This window comes from Pelophylax lessonae (genome assembly GCF_965119305.1).
Source record: "Pelophylax lessonae genome assembly, chromosome: 4".
NCBI classification, from domain to species: Eukaryota; Metazoa; Chordata; class Amphibia; order Anura; family Ranidae; genus Pelophylax; species Pelophylax lessonae.
Genome location: NC_138771.1, coordinates 631,187,575 through 631,208,882, shown reverse-complemented (window position 1 = coordinate 631,208,882; position 21,308 = coordinate 631,187,575). Strand labels below are relative to the sequence as shown.

At 43.6% G+C, this 21,308-nt stretch overlaps 1 protein-coding gene across 1 annotated transcript in view; it reads right to left on the bottom strand.

Moving 5' to 3' along the window:
• Positions 1-248: 248 nt before the first annotated feature.
• Positions 249-21,308, bottom strand: part of LOC309552862 (uncharacterized protein) — a gene marked incomplete at its 3' end in the record, with an annotated part of 113,554 nt that continues 92,494 nt past the window's right edge. The window contains exons 7-8 of the mRNA XM_082253773.1: positions 14,504-14,550; positions 249-398 (exon numbers count right to left, since the gene is read on the bottom strand). Of these exons, the coding sequence (XP_082109899.1) occupies positions 249-398; positions 14,504-14,550 (197 nt within the window). The remainder of the gene's footprint in view (positions 399-14,503; positions 14,551-21,308) is intronic.

Below are 21,308 nucleotides of genomic sequence, written 5' to 3'. Positions count from 1 at the left end.
TCGAAGGTGTCGGGATATCATAAATTGGCGATACATATGAAAATTATATATACATAGGTTGAAAGAGTCGTATGTTGGTCAACTTCACACTGAAAAGAAAAAAATATTGTTTGTATCCTTGTGCTTTCTGCAAAGGTGTAAGGAGCACATAAGTTGAGGATATTTATATCCAATGCACAAAACTCCGTCATAGAATCTTCAGTCTTCCTCTTTAATGAAGTTTTTGAAGAAATCCCATATCTAAGATGCTAGCGAACAGTTGAATATATTGCTTGATCAGAAGTAGGTTTAACAGCAGCATAAACAACCTGGTTATCGGTGCTTGTAGGGTTCTCTTTATTTCTACCATGTTGGAGTGCTTCCATATTTAAATGAGCATACACAGTGCCTCCAAATTCCTAGAGCAGAAAAACAGTGTTACTTAGAATTGATTATAGTTCCCCTTTAGCAGGGCTTTTTTTCTCCGAGAGTAGGTGCAGGTACTCCCCTCTTCTGAGTCACCCCTTTTCTCCACCCCCTACCCACCTCCGAGCATGGTCCTTTGGTTCCACCCTCTACCCACCTCCCAGTACCCCCCCCTTTTAGAGAATACAGAACCAAGTATCATGTTGTGGTTCTAGGTAATTTGTGTAGAATTTGTTAAGGATAACTAGAAAAGCAGTAACATAGATCCCCTGGAATCAGCAGCAATAGACCCCTCCAACAATAGATCCCCCCAGCAACAATAAATCTTCCCCTGCAACAATAGAAAAAACAGTAAAATAGACCCCCTGCAATCAACAACAATAGACCCCAAACAACAATTGCCCCCCAGCAACAATAAATCCTCCCCTGCAACAATCCCCCCCCCCAATAAATCCTCCCCTGCAACAATAGACCCCCCAACAACAATAGCCCCCAAGCAACAATAAATCCTCCACTGCAACATTAGCTCCCCCCCCCCACAACAAAATGCCCTCCAGCAACAATAGATTCAACCCAGCAACAATAGATCCCCCAGCAGCCAGCATCAATAGGCCATTCAGCTCACCCCACTGACCCCAGCCCCCCTTTGCCATTGCATACATTCAGACTGGAGGTGCCGGAACTGCGTTCCCCCGCGTTCCCACTGAAAAAAAGCCCTGCCATTTAGGGATTCAGTAAAACAATTAGAATAATATGACCCTCCCATTAACTTATTCAGAATCCCACCTCTCAGAAATGTTACTATGATTGGTAGCTGCAATTGCAATTTTTTACCTTTAGCTACACCTGCTGGTAATGCATGGAATAGCAGCATTACTATTCAAATATAATAGTGTGATACAGGAGCCAGGACCCATCAATGATCAGGTTCATTCCATTCAGAAGTGTATACAATAGAGCTGGGGTTCTAATGATACTTGTAAGTGGGCTGAATAAAGCAGCACATAGATCCACAGGTGGAAGGAATGAGAATCACTCGATTCTCCTATCAACACATTCAGTGTGGACGCAGAGGCGTAACTAGAACCTTCATGGCCCCGGTGCAAGAAACCATGAAAGGCCCCCTGGACCCCTGGCTGGGGCCCTTCCCTTCAAGCCCGAGGCTCCTCCCACTGATCCTGGGGCCCTTTAATCTCATTGCAGGGCCCTTTATTACAGACCTGCAGCAGGACCCTTTCACAGGTTCTGCAGTGGGCCCCCTTCCTGCCATCTTGGGGACTCCCCACGGTGGGGGAATGCCAGGGCCCGGTCACAAGTGTGACCTTTGCGATCCTGGAAGTTCACCCACTGGTGTCAGTAGTTTTTATTTTTTGGTATTTTAATTGTATTATTTTTTATCATTTTATTTTTTTACAAGGTCACTGACTATGACTCTGTCCATTCAGAAAAGGAAGGAACTGGTAAATTACATATTTACCGACCCCCTTCCTTGTTCTCTATTGTGACACATCCCCTGCAGCAGACGGCAGGAGAGGGGAGGGAGAACAGTGGGGGGGGGGGGGACCAGGGGAGCACTCAGGGGCCCAGAGACAGCAGAACACAAGTGAACTGGATAGGAGGAGTGGCGGGGGCAGCATACAGAGGAACCAATCTCCTCCATTTTCCTCCTCCAACTACAGGAGGAAAAAGGAGGACAGTGATTTCTCGACATGCTGCCCCCGCCACTCCTCCTATCCAGGTGTGCAGGGGAGCCGCACAGGCCCCCTGGAGCCCAGTTGCTATTGCAATCCTTGCAACCCCTGTAGTTACGCCCCTGTGTTGATGGGAGAATCTCTCCTGCAGCCCCAGGGCCGCTAATAGGGGGGGACCACCAGCACCAGTCCTCCTGTAGGGGGCCCCAACATCACAGGGAATCGGTGCGGTCGGGCAGAAGAGCAGTTACAGAAGGAAGCCCTGTGTGGCTCTCTGCAGCAGCTGAAAGCCAGTTTCTCCCCCTCCTGCCAGCTTTCAGTTTCTGCAAGGGGAGACGCAGACACAGGGTATCGTTCCTGTAATTGCTTCTCCAACACTGATCACAGTCTCTATTCTGCCTGCTTCTGATTCCCCCCTCCCCGTGTGCACCCCTTTTACTGTGTCCACCCCCCCCTCCTCCCACAGCACAACAGGCTTCGTTGTTCTGTGAAAAAAAAATAACAGGGTAGTGGGGAAAAAAAGTAAATATTGTAACAAATAATTAAAAAAAAGAAATAAAATAATGTAAAAAATAAATAAATAAATATATATATATATATATATATATATATATATATATATATATATATATACAGTGGGTACGGAAAGTATTCAGACCCCCTTACATTTTACACTCTTTGTTATATTGCAGCCATTGGCTAAAATCATTTAAGTTCATTCTTCTTCCTCATGAATGTACACATAGCACCCCATACTGACAGAAAAACACAGAATTGTTGACATTGTTGCAGATTTATTAAAAAAGAAAAACTGAAATATCACATGGTCCTAAGTATTCAGACCCTTTGCTGTGACACTCATATATTTATCTCAGGTGCTTTCCATTTCTTCTGATCATCCTTGAGATGGTTCTACACCTTCATTTGAGTCCAGCTGTGTTTGATTATACTGATTGGACTTGATTAGGAAAGCCACACACCTGTCTATATAAGACCTTCCACATCACAATGCATGTCAGAGCAAATGAGAATCATGAGGTCAAAGGAACTGCCTGAAGAGCTCAGAGACAGAATTGTGGCAAGGCACAGATCTGGCCAAGGTTACAAAAAGATTTCTGCTGCACTTAAGGTTCCTAAGAGCACAGTGGCCTCCATAATCCTCAAATGGAAGACGTTTGGGACGACCAGAACCCTTCCTAGAGCTGGCCGTCCGGCCAAACTGAGCTATCGGGGGAGAAGAGCCTTGGTGAGAGAGGTAAAGAAGAACCCAAAGATCACTGTGGCTGAGCTCCAGAGATGCAGTCAGGAGATGGGAGAAAGTTGTAGAAAGTCAACCATCACTGCAGCCCTCCACCAGTCGGAGCTTTATGGCAGAGTGGCCCGACAGAAGCCTCTCCTCAGTGTAAGACACATGAAAGCCCGCATGGAGTTTGCTAAAAAACACCTGAACGACTCCAAGATGGTGAGAAATAAGATTCTCTGGTCTGATGAGACCAAAATAGAACTTTTTGGCCTTAATTCTAAGCGGTATGTGTGGAGAAAACCAGGCACTGCTCATCACCTGTCCAATACAGTCCCAACAGTGAAGCATGGTGGTGGCAGCATCATGCTGTGGGGGTGTTTTTCAGCTTCAGGGACAGGACGACTGATTGCAATTGAGGGAAAGATGAATGCGGCCAAGTACAGGGATAGCCTGGACAAAAACCTTCTCCAGAGTGCTCTGGACCTCAGACTGGGCCGAAGGTTTACCTTCCAACAAGACAATGACCCTAAGCACACAGCTAAAATAACGAAGGAGTGGCTTCACAACAACTCCGTGACTGTTCTTGAATGGCCCAGCCAGAGCCCTGACTTAAACCCAATTGAGCATCTCTGGAGAGACCTAAAAATGGCTGTCCACCAACGTTTACCATCCAACCTGACAGAACTGGAGAGGATCTGCAAGGAGGAATGGCAGAGGATCCCCAAATCCAGGTGTGAAAGACTTGTTGCATCTTTCCCAAAAAGACTCCTGGCTGTATTAGATGAAAAGGGGGCTTCTAATAAATACTGAGCAAAGGGTCTGAATACTTAGGACCATGTGATATTTCAGTTTTTCTTTTTTAATAAATCTGCAACAATGTCAACAATTCTGTGTTTTTCTGTCAGTATGGGGTGCTATGTGTACATTCATGAGGAAGAAGAATGAACCTAAATGATTTTAGCAAATGGCTGCAATATAACAAAGAGTGAAAAATTTAAGGGGGTCTGAATACTTTCCGTACCCACTGTATATACACATACACACACACACACATATATATATATATATATATATATATATATATATTTTTTTTTTTTTTTTTTACATAATTTCATTTTTTTTTTTTTATATGTATATAAATATATATTTTTTAAAAAACAAAAGTAAAAAAAAACATTAAAAGGGCAAATTCAAACAGGTTCTCTGTTATGTTTGTGTCCGCTAATAATGAATTTAGTGTATATTTAGTGAAAAATATTGTCTTGATAAATTCAGGGGGGGGGGGGAGGCCCTTCCAGGTAGGCTGTATGTGGCCCTTTGATTTCTAACAGCAACCCTGTGCAGCCCTATTGTGTTCTGCCAATGAGAGGGCATGGATAGCCTTCCCCACCAGCAAAACACAATGATTACTGCTGGCAGCTATAGCCACAGGCAGTAATCGCATATAAAAATCCTGACAAGCTGGTTGTACCCAAGCCGATCCATGTATTGACTATGGTAAAGTCACCCTGCCCATAGATGGATTGAATCTTGGCTGGTCCCTGCCGAACCAGTCAAACTTCAATCAATAGTATGGGTGGCTTTACTCTACAAGGGCTACTTGAGTTTACCTTGTGAATACTGTTTGGGAGTTTCAATTGAACTGATACCAGAGAAAATGTTACTTCTCCACTATGAGCCTATTCATTTGCCAATAACCTTGTCATTTCTTAAGATAACAATGTAATAAATAAATTATTTTTGGGGTTATACTAAGATTTTTTTTTTTTTTTTTTTTTTTTTAGCAATATTGTCTTGCAAATGCTTTTTTTTTTATTTTTAAATTATAGACAAAAAGACAAAAAGTGATTTGTTTTTCAAGCAGTGTTAGTTTTGAAAAATGTAGTTTTACTGTTAATAAAAACTATACATTTTATTTATATATTGTCCTGTTTATGTCACTAAAATGATGTTTGTGGTGCAATGGCAGTTGCAAGTTATTTGCATACAACATTTTTGTTTTCAGTTTTGCGCCTTTTAGACCAAAAAAAAAATAAACCTACAAAGTGAATAGAAATTAAAAATATAGATTATATTTTTGAAAGTATCGGGGTACCTGCCTTTACACACACACATGAACTTTAATGGCATCCCAGTCTTAGTCCGTAGGGTTCAATATTGAGTTGGCCCACCCTTTGCAGCTATAACAGCTTCAACTCTTCTGGGAAGGCTGTCCACGAGGTTTAGGAGTGTCTATGGGAATGTTTGACCATTCTTCTAGAAGCTCATTTGTGAGGTCAGGCACTGATGTGAACGAGAAGGCCTGGCTCGCAGCCTACGCTCTAATTCATCCCAAGGGTGTTCTTTCGGGTTGGGAGCATGAAATTGTAGAAAATGTCTTGGTATGCTGACGCCTTAAGAGTTTCCTTCACTGGAACTAAGGGGCCAAGCCCAACCCCGGATAAAACAACCCCACACCATACCCCCTCCACTAAATGATTTGGACCAGTGCACAAAGCAAGGTCCATAAAGACATGGATGAGTGAGTTTGGGGTGGAGGAACTTCACTGAGTCCTGACCTCAGCCTAACAGAACACCTTTGGGATTAATTAGAGTGGAGACTGCGAGCCAGGCCTTCTCGTCCAACATCAGTGCCTGACCTCACAAATGCACTTCTGGAAGAATGGTCAAACATTCCCATAGACACACTCCTAAACCTTGTGGACAGCCTTCCCAGAAGAGTTGAAGCTGTTATAGCTGCAAAGGGTGGGCCAACTCAATATTGAACCCTATGGACTAAGACTGGGATGCCATTAAAGTTCATGTGTGTATAAAGACAGGCGCCCCAATACTTTTGACAATATAGTGCATATCATTAATTATTAGTAGCATTTTACAAAATAGAAATAAAACAAATCAGAAGAGGAATTATATATAAGAGGAGAAGGGAAGGATGAAGTCAACTAGGGCTGAGTTTGCACTAACTTAAGTGTTAAATAGGAATGCATTTTAATATATATATATATTTTTTTTTACTTGTAAGGTTCTTTAATTGATGTCCTATGCGAATTAAAAGCCACATCTTTGATCAACATTTGAATGAAACAGTAACTATATGTAACAATACATTGTTACACTGTATTACCCATTGACACTTGCAGACTATATACAAGTGTCATTCCTTAACCACTTGCCTACAGTGCACTTTCACCCCCTTCCTGCCCAGACCGATTTTCAGCTTTCAGCGCTCTCACACTTTGACTGAGAATTACTCAGTCATGCAACACTGTACCCATACAAAAATTGTGTCCTTTTTTTCACACAAATAGAGCTTTCTTTTGATGGTATTTGATCAATACTGGGTTTTTTATTTTTTGTGCTATAAATAAAAAAAGATTGAAAATATAGTGAAAAAAGCATTTTTCTTTGTTTCTGTCATAAAATTTTGCAAATTAGTCATTTTTCTTCACAAATTTTGGCCAAAATTTATACTGCTACTTATCTTTGGTAAAAATAACCCAAGTAAGTGTATATTATTTGGTCTTTGTGAAAGTTATAGAGTCCACAAGCTATGGTGCGAATCATTGAAAATTGATCACACTTGCTCACACCTGATGTACTGAAGGCCTATCTCATTTCTTGAGACACTAAAAAGTCAGGAAAGTACAAATACCCCCCAAATGACCCCTTTTTGGAAAGTAGGCATTCCAAGGTATTTAATAAGGGGCATGGTGAGTTTTATGAAGTTGTAATTTTTTCCCACAATGCTTTGCAAAATGAAGATTTTTTTTTCTTTTTTTTTTTTTTACAAATTGATGTATTAACAGGTTATTTCTCTCACACAGCACATGTATACTTGCAACTACACCCCAAAACACATTCTACTACTCCTCCTGAGTATGGCGATACCACATGTGTGAGACTTTTTCACAGCCTGGCCACATACAGAGGCCTAACATCCAAGTAGCACCGTCCGGCATTCTAGAAGCATAAATTACACATATAATTTCCTGACAACCTATCGCACTTTTGAAGGCCCTGGAGCACCAGGACAATGGAAACCCCCATAAAATGACCCCATTTTGGAAAGAAAACAGCCCAACGTATAATTTTTGAGGCATAATGAGTCTTTTGAATATGTCATTTTTTTCCACAAGTTTTTGGAAAATGTGGAAAGAAAATGAAAACACGTTTTTTTTACACAAAGCTGTCCATTTATGCAATATTTCTAACACATAGCATGTACATAGCAAAAATTGCACCCCAAAATACATTCTGTTATTCCTCCTGAGTATGGCGATACCACATGTGTAACACTTTTTCACAGCCTGGCCACACACATAGGCCTAACATCCAAGTAGCGCTTTACACAAAGTTGTCCATTTATCCACTTTAAGACTGGGCCTATTTTTGACACTTGGTGTTTACAAGCTAAAATCATTTTTTTTGCTAGAAAACTACTTGGAACCCCCAAACATTATATATTTTTTTTTAGCAGAGACCCTAGAGAATAAAATGGAGATTGTTGCAATATTTTTTATCACACCATATTTGCGCAGCAGTCTTCCAAATGCGATTTTTTTGAAAAAAATTCACTTTTTTGAACTAAAAAATAAGAAAACAGTAAATTTAGCCCAATTTTTTTCCATAATGTGAAAGATAATGTTACGCCGAGTAATTAGATACCCAACATGTCATGCTTCAAAATTGCGCATGCTCACAGAATGGCGCCAAACATTGGTACTTAAAAATCCCCATAGGCAACATTTTAAAAATTTCTGCAGGTTACTAGCTTAGAGTTACAGAGGAGGTATAGGGCTCAAATTATTGCTCTCGCTCTAACGATCGCGGCGATACCTCACATGTATGGTTTGAACACCGTTTACATATGTGGGCGGGACTTGCGTATGCGTTTGCTTCTGCGCGCGAGCTAACGGGGACAGGGCGCTTTAATTTTTTTTTTTTTCCTATTTATTTTATTTATTATTTTTTTATTTTTACACAGTTTAAAGAAAAAAATGTTTTGATCATTTTTATTCCTATTACAAGGAATGTAAACATCCCTTGTAATAGAAATAGGCATGACAGGTCCTCTTTATTGTGAGATCTGGGGTCAAAAAGACCTCAAACCTCACAACTACACTAAAAAAGAAAAAAAAAAAAAAATTGTTGAAAGAGGAAAAAAAAAAAAGCGGCCCTTTAAACCGGTTGCTAGGCAACGTCTTTTGACGTAGCTCCGGTCCTCCAAGACCATAGAGTCGAGTGAGGGCCATCTTGCCCTCACTCGACTTCCTGTCTCTGAGGATCCGGGACCGGATAGTTTTCCCCGCTGCCGGCGGGTCCGGTAAGCTGGGAAAACGTCTGGGACGCGGCAGGAGGGGGGGGGGCACCTCTTCCCCTGCACCGTAAGGGTAATTCCGCGGCGAATCTGCCACTGGGACCACCCTTATCTGAAAGCCGACCGCCCGCCGTTTCAAAAAATACCGGGGTTATGGGGGCTATCATAACCCCAGTATTTAGCTTTTAATGGCCGACGCATATAGTCGTTAGGCGGTCAGTAAGTGATTGCATTTATATGGCAAACAGGTGACGATGACTGATGGGGGTGACAGGTGACGATGACTGATGGGGGTGACAGGTGACAATGACTGATGGGGTGACAGGTGACGATGACTGATGGGGTGACAGGTGACGATGATTGATGATGTGACAGGTGACGATGACTGATGGGGTGACAGGTGACGATGATTGATGAGGTGACAGGTGACGATGATTGATGAGGTGATAATGATTGATGAGGTGACAGGTGACGATGATTGATGAGGTGACAAGTGACGATGATTGATGGGGTGACAGATGACAATCACTGATGGGGTGACATGTGACGATGATTGATGGGGTGACAAGTGACGATCACTGATGGGGTGTCAAGTGACGATGATTGATAGGGTGACAGATGACGATGACTGATGGGGCGACAGGTGACGTTGATTGATAGGGTGACAGATGACGATGACTGATGGGGTGACAGGTGACGATGACTGATGGGGTGACAGGTGACGGTGATTGATGGGGTGACAGGTGACGGGCGATGGTCACTGATGGGTGACAGGTGACGGGCGATGGTGCACGGCGGTACTAATGGCAGTCTCTGGTGACAGGTGAACTTTAGGCTACATTCACATGTGAGCGTAGCGATCGCGGGCAGAATCACTGCGATTCTGCCCATGATCCAGAAATCATTGCAAATGGCGGGACGCCTGTGCGTTGCCTGTGATTTGCAATAGCACCCCAAACGCTGTGCGATGTTGCTGCAATGAATCGAGGTAACATCACGCAAACAACGCATGACGCCCCAAAGAAGCTCTTGTACCTTTTTTGGGCGTCATGCGATGTTTGCGCGATGTTACCGCGATTCGGGAGGCGGAAATGGCGGCAACATCGCACAGCGTTTGGGGTGCTATTGCAAAAAACGGGCAACGCACAGGCGTCCCGCAATTTGCAATGATTTCCGGATCGCGGGCAGAATCGCGGTGATTCTGCCCGCGATCGCTACGCTCACATGTGAACGGTATGGGTGTCAATTTCTGGGCGCTGATGAGGTGACTGTTGGGTGACAGGTGACATTGGGGGGGGCTGAGGACTGTGTGGGGACAAGTTTATCAGTGTGATTTTACTTTTGCAGGTTCACAGAGCAGTAACTCACTATTTATAGCTCTGCTCCCCTCATACTGGAAACTGTATGAGGGGAGAAGAGCTAGTAACAGTGAGTTACTGCTCTTTGTTTACATTTTGTGATCGGCTGTGAATGGATTCACAGCCGATCACATAGTAAACAGTCACTGTCAGTGACTATTTACTACTGCCGGTGACAGCTGTGTTCTTACGTAACACAGTGCCACCGACATGACCGCGCTGCGCGCTCCCGATCGCGCATGCGCGGTCATCTCCCGGGCGCCTCCATTGTGATCGGCTGTGTCATTGGAACACAGCCGATCACGTGGGAAACAGCCACGCCCATTGGCTGTTTCCCCCCTGCCGGTGACGGGGGGTGTCCCGGGGACACCCCGACACCGGCAGTGCAGGGCGCCGCGCACGCAATCGCGTGCCTGCCCTGTATCCTGGCATCACGTTATATGACGTCTTCCCAGGATAATGGCCGCACCGCTCCGCCGTCAATTGACGGCGGGCTGGCGGCAAGTAGTTAAAGGGGCAAATGCATTTTTAAAGAGGAAGTAAACCCTCCTCTGCAAGTTGTACCTATAGATAAGCCTATGATAAGGCTTATCTATAGGTACTGTAAATATCTCCTAAACATGTACCGTTTAGGAGATATTTACCTTAGATGTAGCCAGTGACATCACTGGTGCATGCGCTCTGGCTGCTGGTGCCGTTCCTTCAGTGCCCCGTGCCGTGACCGTCGGCTCCCGCACGCATGCGCAGGAGTGGCGTAATCGCGGCTCCAGCCAATCAGATGGCCGGATGCCGCAAACCCGGAAGAAGGGCGACAGAACATGTCGCCCATGAGAGAGTTGAGCAGTCGGCACTTCGCGGCTTCGTTTTAAGGTAAGTATTTCATAATGAGCTACTATGCTATGCATACTAGCTCATTATGTGTTTGTCTTTCAGGTGTTTTTTTTTTTTTCTTAAATTCGGAGGTTTACAACCTCTTTAAATCCACCCCTGTTATGTAATGCAATTCCTGGCTATCATTTTAACAATCAGTATTTGCCGGTAATAGTGGTGGAAAGAATTGTGACAGGGAGTTTCTCACCTTCCATTTAAACCCAATAGCATAAACCACAACATCAGGCTTTTGTGAACATTGACGCAAAGGCTGTCCTCAGCCCTGATGCTGGCCTAACCTGACTACACACAGCCATCCCTGGTATATTTGATGTGAGCCTCCAGGGTCTGGATGATGTCCTGGCCCAAGTGCTGGATGGCCAAGAGAGGGTGATTGCCTATGCCAGCAAAAGCCTACATCCCACTGAGAAGAACCCCCACAACTACAGTTCTTTTAATCTTGAGTTGCTTGCCTTGGTCTAAGCTATCACCCAAAAAATTGCAGAGTACCTCACTGGGGCCCACATCAAGGTCTTTATGAATGACAACCCACTGGATTACCTGGTGACCGCAAAATTGGGGGAATTGGAGCAAAGGTGGGCAGCTTGGCACAGTTTAAACTCAAGATGCATTACCGGCCAGGGAAGCTCAACAGGCATGCCGACGCTCTGTCCCAATTTATGGTGGAGCTCCCAGGAGAAGACGTGGACTCTGACCTGAAAGCTATAGAGGTTGCTTCTGTTCTGCCTGTAACAACTGCTTCAGGTGTCATTGAGGAATGAGATTCTGACCTATGGGTCAGAGCAGCAAAGCTTTATGGGCGGGAGGAATGGGCGCCGATCCAACTAAAAGCCCCAGACCTAATTCAGGTGGAGTGCTACCTCTCTTGAAAGTACAGGCCTACTTCACGGGAATGTCAAAAGTTGTTTTCTATTGCTTGGGCAATCCAGAGACAATGGGATCGGCTGGAATTATAAAACGAGGTACTCTACCGACAGGCCCTTATCCCTTCTGAACAGTGGGATATCCTGCAAGTTTTAGTCCCCCAGATGCATATCTTGTAAATCTGTCAAGTACTCTACACCACGAGTGGCCATTTCAGGGCAGATCTGATTGAGTTGCTCGTCTGGAGATACTTATTTTGCCCCTATATGCTACACTCGGTACACAAAGCCTGCCAGGCGTGTGAAAGCAGTACCATCCATAAGGCCTCCTCCGAGAAGGTAGCACCCATGACCATACTCACCTCTGAACTGTTTGAGTTGGTGACCATGCACTTCCTGACAAATTCCATTGCTCAGGGTACCAGTACGCATTGGTCTTTATTGATCACTTTACCAAATTTGCATTACCTACCAAGGACCAGACAGCTGCCACCACTGCATAACTCTTCTGAGAGCACATTGTCCAACCCTATGGCTGCCCGAAAAGCATTCGGTCAGACCAAGGCCCGAACTTTGAGTCCGTGATAATGACTGAACTCTGTCGCTTAAGTGAGTTAAGAAAGTCCCAAACCACTCCCTATCATCCCCAAGACAACAGCACCTGCGAGCAGTTTAACCATACCTTTATGGGAATGCTGTGGACTCTATAGCTGAGTCACCAGGATTGGTGGGACCAACACGTAGAGGCTGTAGTGTGGGCCTATAACAACACAGTCCACAAGTCCAACTGGCCACCCTGTTTGGACGATACAGTGGACTGCCTGATGGGAACATTGGAACACCTCCTGCCCAGAACACCCAGCTCTTGGGTACAAGAGCGGCTTTAAAAAGTCAGTTGGTGTTGGACAAGGACAAATAGAAGGCTTACTGTATGATCTTGTTATAGACTAACTATCACTGCGCCTGGGGGACTGGGTGTTAATAAAGAACACCAAACAGACCAGAGGAAGCAAGCTGAAGCCCAAGTGGGAGCACACCCTGTATCGGGTGGTGGGGAAGCTTTTTCCACCTACCCCTATGCCCTGGTCTCAGAGGAGCCTGACCCTGTTAAGAAGAGACTGCATCGAAACATGCTGAGACCTTGTGTGCTGGGTGGTGACTGCCCCAGAAGGCCTACCGATGACCAGGAGGCATTTGGTGCTGTGGATATTCCCCCAATGTATAAAGCTTCAATTGACTGGTTCTTGCCTTCCCTTGTATTTGAACCTCTGGTGTCCGCCAACTCTGATACTGACAGCTCTGGTGCTGGGAGTCCAGGAGACCCAGCAACCCCATCCAGTACAATGGACTGTACTGATATGTCTGAGGATGCAACCTTGGCCCAGGGGATGGGCAAGTTCTGGTCATGTGTGGCCCCTTGCTACCTGCAGACCCTGAGCCACTACCTGAAGTTGTTGCCAAATGTCTTGGCTAAAAGCCATTAGAGTCATCGCACTTTGTGATCTAACCGTGGGGAACCTCCTGCTTGATATTCACATCATGTTGTTTATAATTGCTTATATTGTTTTGCCTTAACCTTGCCTACCTAAACAGCATCTATTAAAGAGGAGGGAGGGTGTGTAGGCAGGTGCAGTCTGGTGTCTCCACTGCAGGTGGCACTTAGCCGCAGCAGCAATGCAGGGGGAGAGGAAGTCATGGTTTGCTGAGTCACTGGGGCTGCAATCTGATTGAATGATGGGCACCCATTTGACTCTAGTGGCCATCTTAGGTGTGGCAGAACCTATTTAAGACCCTGGCCCCTGGGTTTGGTGCGTTCTATGCGAGTGGATAGAGTAGGGAAAGGTACCCTATCTGTTAGAAACAGTACTAGCGGTAGGGAAAGGTTCCTGATGAGGGGGGAAAGTGCAGGGTCACATCTTTCTGAAAAACTTCCTCATTGGGCACGAGATAGCCAGGTAACATTCTGTCCCTCTCAACAGACGCGGTTTGTTCAGCTGGAACCTACTTCTTTATATTATTGTATACTGGGTAGCTGTCCCATCGGGTTATTGTGAACTGCTGCTTGCTGCTGCCTTACTTCAATATAAGTTTTCTATTGCAACTAGCTGTAAGAGGTATAGTCGGTGCACCATGTTGCACCTCAACTACCTGCATGCTGATTGGCCAGTGAAGTAAAAGCAGCACACTGATGAGGCCATATCTCTGCTCCCCTTCTGTAAGCAGAGTTAGAAAGAAAGCACTGAGCTATGCTACTACTACTACTACTACTACTACTACATGAGTCTGACTGTCTGACACTGATGGAACTCCCTCCCCCTCTATAATGGGACCCTAGAAAGCTAATAAAAATACAGATTAAGAGCCGGTTCACACTGCGGCGACTTGGTCACCTGACAAGTCGCCGTGGGTCGCCTGCCATAGATTAGCACAGGACCCGTTCTAATAGGAGCGACACAAGTCGCTCTGACTTAGAAAAAGGGTCCTGTACTACTTTGGGGTGACCCGGAGCGACCCACATTGACTTCAATGATATGAAGTTCGTGCAGGTCTCTCCGAGGTCACGGTGCGAACTGTGCACCGCGACTTCACAGGTCGCCCCGGCAAGTCGGGTCGCCTGTATGTGAACCGGCTCTTAGGGTGCTGATACTAGGTATGCAGTAGGTGGTTTGACAAAACAGACAGCTGGTAGATGTTGATGGTGGACATGGTAGTGAATGGATGATTGTGGTTCTCACCTCTTGAATAGTACTTGCATTACTGGATCCGACATTTGACATTTCCACTTAAAAAGAAAGACAATGAATTAATGATAGAATGACGCAAAGCAAAGAAAGGGAAGTAAGGTGAAAGAAAATATTAAGAGAAGGAAAGTGAGGAAAGAGAAGTGAATCGCAGAAATGGAAAGAAAGGGAGGGTACAAAAAGGAAAGGTAAGGATAGAGAAGTGCAAGAAAAATAAATTGAAAGGAAAAGAAAAGGTAAAGAAAGAAAATAGGAAAGAAAAAGGAAGAAAAGAAGATAAAAAAGGAAAAAAGAAAATAGGAAAGGAAAAAAAGAAGATAGAAAAGATAAAGGAAATACAAGAAAGGGAAGAGGAGAGGAGATTTTAAAAAATAATGATGAGGTTAAAAAACACATTTTTCAAATCTATACTCTCCCCCTACCGTTACCATCATTGCTTGGGACCCTTGTTGCACGGTGCACAGGCGAAGGTAAAAGACCTCTGAAAAGACATAAATGTAAAGGATTAAATAAAAAAAAAACACATAGGCTATCATTGTTGACTTTCCTCGGCAGATACTATATGCCTGGCTAATTCAAAACATTATAAGCCACTGTCACTGAGCAAACACGCAACAAGCAGAGCCTCTGATCTGCAATTTCAGAATTAATTCAGAAGTCATAATCTATATATTTGTTCTGAATAACCACTTCCCGCAAAATCACCTACCTGTACATCATTCTGCTTCAAGTGGTTGTAGCGGGATGATATGCATCTGCAGACATCACCCCAGTATTGTTTATTAGAGCGGACAGTCAGCTTTCATGTGATAACAACCGATGTGATTCAGCAGCTGCTCGACCGTTATCACAAGCAGCGAGAGGGACATCCCCCCTTCCCGTTGCCTTCCGTCGCTCTGCCCGGGTCTTCCCTCCCTCCGGGAGACCCGAGCAACCAGCCGGTGTGTCTGCCGGCTGATCGGAGACCTGAACAAAGCTGAAACCGTCTTCGGATTGGGTCACCGATGTAGTAACCCGGAAGTGACCTCACAGTGTCCCTTCCAGTTTACTCGGCAGCCAACGATGCCGGTGTTCCGTGAAAAAACCATACCCATGAGAAAACCATACCCTCGTCACTTCCGGTGCACCTACGGAGGGTATGGATTTATCACAGTAGTGTGTGTGTAACGTTACACTTGCGGCGGTTACATGAAAACAGCTCCTCTGCAATATGGGTCATCTCCGCTTCTATCCCTGTCACTTCCATGATCTCGGCTAATAAATATAAAAGCGGGTAACGGAGCCGAGATCTCCGTCATTTACATTTCATACACCCGCCGCCGCTTTTATATTTATTAGCCGAGATCAGGGAAGTGACAGGGATAGGAACGGAGATTACCCATGTTGCAGCCGAGCTGTTTTAATGTAACCGCCGCAAGTGTAACGTTACACACACTACCGTGATAATTTCATTCCCTCCAAGCATGCGCACTTGTCAACTTCTCTGCTGTTCAATGATGTATCCGGGGCTCTGAGCATGCGCACTGCTACGCTGCTCAGCTGTTTCTGGCAGGAAGTGACGTGGGTATGGAATTCTAACGAGGTATGGTTTTCTAACATTACGCCGGTTTAAAAAAATGGAAAAAATTCAAAAACTTAGATTTTGGCGTTTTGAATACTTCGAAGTGCAGAGGAGGGGTTTGGGGTCTTTTAGACCCCAGATCCCTTCATAAAGAGTACTTGAAACTGCCTATTACTGTCACAAGGGATGTGTGACAGCAATAAAAGTGATCAGATTTTTTTTTTTAAAGGGACAGTGTAAAAAAAAATAATTAAATTAAATAAATATGAAAAAAATCAAATAAGATAAATAAGAAAATAGTTTTTTTTTTAAAGTGCCCCGTCCTCGTGTGTTTGCGTGCCAAAGAAAATGCATACATAAGTCGCGCCCGCAAACATAAACAGTGTTCAAATCACACATGTGTGGTATTGCCATGATCATTAGAATGAGAGCAATATTTCTAGCAAAATAACTCCTCTGTAACTCTAAACAGGTAACCGTTAAAAATGTTTAAAGCTTCGCCTATGGAAATTTTAAAGTACCGTAGATTGTCGCAATTCCACGAGTGCGTGCGTGACATGTTATGGGCCATACGCGCTATCCAGTGGTCCTCAACCCTGGCCTACAGGGCCCACTAACAGGCCAGGTTTGCAAGATAACTGAAATACATCCCAGGTGATATCATTTGTTGCTCAGTGATTGCAATACTCTAGTCTGCATCTCCCCAAGGTAATACCTAAAATCTGGCCTGTTAGTGGGCCCTGAGGACCGGAGTTGAGGACCACTGCGCTATACAATTGACTTTAGATTTTTTCCTTTAGATTTACCAAAACCATATAATATGAAGTCAAACCTAAACACTTTCAATTTGTATGCAATCTGGCAGGCCCTTGCACTACATAGAAAAGGTAAATCTAAAGGAAATCTAACAACAAAAGTTGTATAGTTTGTATCCAGCTTTAGGCATCTATCTACTCGGCGTAACATCATCTTTCACAATATACAAAAAAATTGGGCTAACTTTACTGTTTAGGTTTTTTAAATTCAGTGAAGTGTATTATTTACAAAAACATTGTATTTGAAAGATCACTGCAAAAAATACAGTGTGACATAAAATATTGCAACAACTGCCATCTTATTCTCCAGAGTCTCTGCTAAAAATTATATATAATGTTGGGGGGTTTTGAGTAATTTTCTAGCAAAAAATACTGATTTTAACTTGTAAGCAACAAATGTCAGAAATAGGCCGGGTCTTTAAGTGGTTAAATATTCCAGAAAATACAGAAGGCTCATTTGCCAGGCAACCTGCTTGTCCAGGAGGTCAGTAATGTCAGTCAAAAGTGAAAGGGACAACTTTATATTTAACCACTTAAGCCCTGGAAGATTTTACCCCCTTCCTGACCAGGGGGTATTTTGCGATTCAGCACTGCGTGACTTTAACAAACAATTGCGCGGTCGTGCGACGCTGTACCTAAACGAATTTGACGTCCTTTTTTTCCCACAAACAGAGCTTTCTTTTGGTGGTATTTTATCACCTGTGCGATTTTTTGATCATGCGCTATAAACAAAAAAATAGCGTCAATTTTGCAAAAATAACAATATTTTTCACATTTTTTATATGAAATTCCCAAAAAAAAATGTAAAAATCAATTTTTTTTTTAAATTTTCGGCCGATTTGTTTTATGCTACATATGCTTGGTAAAAAAAATCGCAAAAAGCTTATTTTGATTGGTTTACGCAAAAGTTATTGTGTTTACTAACAAAGGGAAAGATTTTTGTCATTTTTGTTGTTTTTTTTTTAACGAGTAATGGCGGCGATCTGCGATTTTTTTTGCGGGACTGCGACATTGCGGCGGACAGATCGGACCCTTGACTGACATTTTTGACACTTTTGGGTTACCAGTGACATTACTACAGTAATCAGTGCTATACATATGCACTGTTACTGTAAAATGACACTGGTAGTGAAGGGGTTAACTTTATTTGAGAGGAAGGGTGGTGTGTGTCCCTAGGGGCGTGATTCTTACTGTGATTGGCTGTGGCTTGAAGTGTAGGAACAGTGATCAACGGTCCTACATAGTAGAACCGTATGATCACTGTTCATACACAGGGGAGAATGACAGGCGGCTTGTTTACATCAGTCGCCTGCCTTTCTCCCGCTGTCACGGAAGATCGCGAGTGCCCGGAAGACATCGGGTCCGCCGGGCACACGAGCGGGGGGGGTCCGTGACCGCACGGGAGCGCGCCTCCGGTGGTGCGTGCTCGCTCCCCAGAGCCTCACAGGCTAGTGACGTACCCATACGTCACTTTGCCTGTGAGGGGCTGACTGCCGCAGTATATGTACTTGCGGCGGTCGGCAAGTGGTTAACAGAGTAGTAGAAAAAGACCTGCATTTATATTCAACAATAAGATGACATTAGCACTGAAATACTTACCTCTCTTTTTTTTTACAAATTACACCTGTCAATAAAATGTAAAAAGAAGATTATTACCCAAGTGACAATTTCACTGTTCGAAAAGTACACAAGTCCTTATATGCAATCCTAAATTATATCTGATGCTGCAAAGAAGATCATCAGTACCTCTCCCCCATCACTGACCTCCACTGTAAGAGGAACAGCTAAATCAAGGATGTTTAGAATCCAACACTTCCATGAGTGTTGGGTCACTGATCTCCCTGCTGCACCCAGTGGTTTGATCCACCAGTCCTGAGTCACTACTGTGCCCTGTAGTGACATACAGGTCAACAGGAGAAACCACAGAGGGGACATTGGGGGATCAGGGATCCAACACTCCGAGAAGTTTCAGATTTTGAATATTCTTTAGGTGGTGGTTAATTCTACAGCAAAAATCAGTAATGAGGGATAGGTAAGTATTTCTTATTTTAGGCAAACCTTTTTTGGGAACTTTAATTGTAGGTTTAACAAGGAAAAACTCAGTGACTGAACATCTAACAGACAATCCTCTCAAGAAGAAGCATCTAATATAGTGTTTGTATATATAAATTCAGTGGAAGTATAGCAACCAAAATCTCTGCTAACATTACTATACAGCAGGTAAAATAAGTATTAAACACATCACCATTTTTTTAGGTAAATATATTTCTCGTCAGTGCAAATTAATATCAGCTGGTTCGGTCTCAACTGATGGCCTATAAAAAGGTGTCTTATTACCAAAATGTCACACAAGAAACATCTCATGAAGGATAAAAGCAAAAAGCTCTCTCAAGACCTTTGCAACCTATTGTTGCAAAACATACTGATGGCACTGGTTACAAAAGGTCTTCTAAACATCTAAATGTTCCAGTGAGCACTGTTGGGGCCAATCTGGAAGTGGAAAGAACATAATTTCACCATAAACCGGCCATGACCAGGTGCTTCTCACAAGATTTCTGACAGATGAGTGAAAAGAATTATCAGAAAAGTTGTCCAAGAGCCAAGGGCCACTTTTGGAGAGCTTCAGAAAGACCTGGAATTAGCAGGTACAATTGTTTCAATGTCTGTACGCTCACCACGCAAGACTCCATTGCTGAAGGACAAGCATGTTAAAGCTTGTTTAAAGTTTGCTGCACAACATTTAGACAAGCCCGTGAAATACTGGGAGAATATAGTCTGGTCAGGTCTGGTCAAAATGTAACTCCTTGGATAATACACAACATGTTTGAAGGTCAAATGGCACTGCACATTATCCCAAAACACCCCCATACCTACAGTGAAGTTTGGAGGTGGGAACATCATGGTGTGGGGCTGTTTTTCAGCATATGGTACTGGCAAACTTCATATCATTGAGGGAAGGGTGAATGGAAAAATATACCGAGACATTCTTGATAAAAATCTGCTGCCTTCTACCAGGATGATGAAGATGAAACGAGGGCGGACATTTTAGCAAGACAATGATCCCAAACACAAAGCCAAGGAAACTCTCAATTGGTTTCAAAGAAAGAAAATAAAACTGCTAGAATAGCCCAGCCAATTACCTGACATGAATCCAATAGAAAATCTAAGAAAAGAACTAAAGATCACAGTTCATAGAAGAGACCACGGAACCTTCAAGATTGGAAGACTGTTTGTGTGGAAGAATGGGCCAAAATTACACCTAAGCAATGCATGCAACTGGTTTCTTCATACAGGAGGCGTCTTGAAGCTGTCATAACCAACCAAGGATTTTGTACGAAGTATTAAAAAAATTCTGTTAGCATGTTCAATACTTTTTCCAATTTTTTTACACATACCTTCATTTCTGAACTTATTTGTTTTGACTTCTTTGTATGTATGGATTGCATGGATTGTTACCGACATATGGTGAAAATTTCATGTCCATAGCACCTTTACAAATATATTTACCTAGAAAAATGGTGACGGGTTCAATACTTATGTTACCCGCTGTATATACACACAAACCATCTGGATCACGTTTAGGGAATGAGATTTACACCTCTTAAAGTGGAGTTCCACCCATTTTTAATCAATTGGATTACATAGATGTATGTAATCCCCTTTAAAACGACTTTTACCAATGGAAAGTTTTTTTTTTTTTTGCTAGTAAATACCTTATTTTCTGCTTTATTTATCCTCTTCTCACTTCCGGGTCCGGTCGGCGATAACGTCATTCGGCGATTCGCAGTGTGTGCTGGGATGTGTGCTGGGATGTATCTCAGGGCATGAAATCTCGCATTGTTAAACAGGAGATGAGCTGCACTGCGTTCTCTGCCCCGCCTCTGCCCCGCCTCCGCCCCGCCTCCTCTCAGTGAGCTGTACTGTATGTATTGTATTGAGGCCGTGCTTCGCCCGCCTCCTCTCAGTGAGCTCAGTGAGGATATAATGCTTTCAGTCACTTTCGCTCACTGAGAGGAGGCGGGGGCGGAGGCAGGACGGAGCACGGCCTCAATACAATACATACAGTACAGCTCACTGAGAGGAGGCGGGCAGAGGCTGGGAAGAGCACGCAGTACAGCTCATCTCCTGTGTAATAATGCAAGATTTCATGCCCTGAGATACATCCCAGCACACACTGTGAATGACGTAATCGCCAACCGGACCCGGAAGTGAGAAGAGTATAAATAAAGCAGAAAATAAGTTATTTACTAGCAACAAAAAAAAAAAACAACTTTCCATTGGTAAAAGTCGTTTTAAAGGGGATTACATACATCTATGTAATCCAATTTATTAAAAATGGGTGGAACTCCACTTTAAATAAGAATGGAACTTTATTTTGGAAACAGAGTTATTTTTTAAACTTTCTGGTTAAGGAGGATCTGCT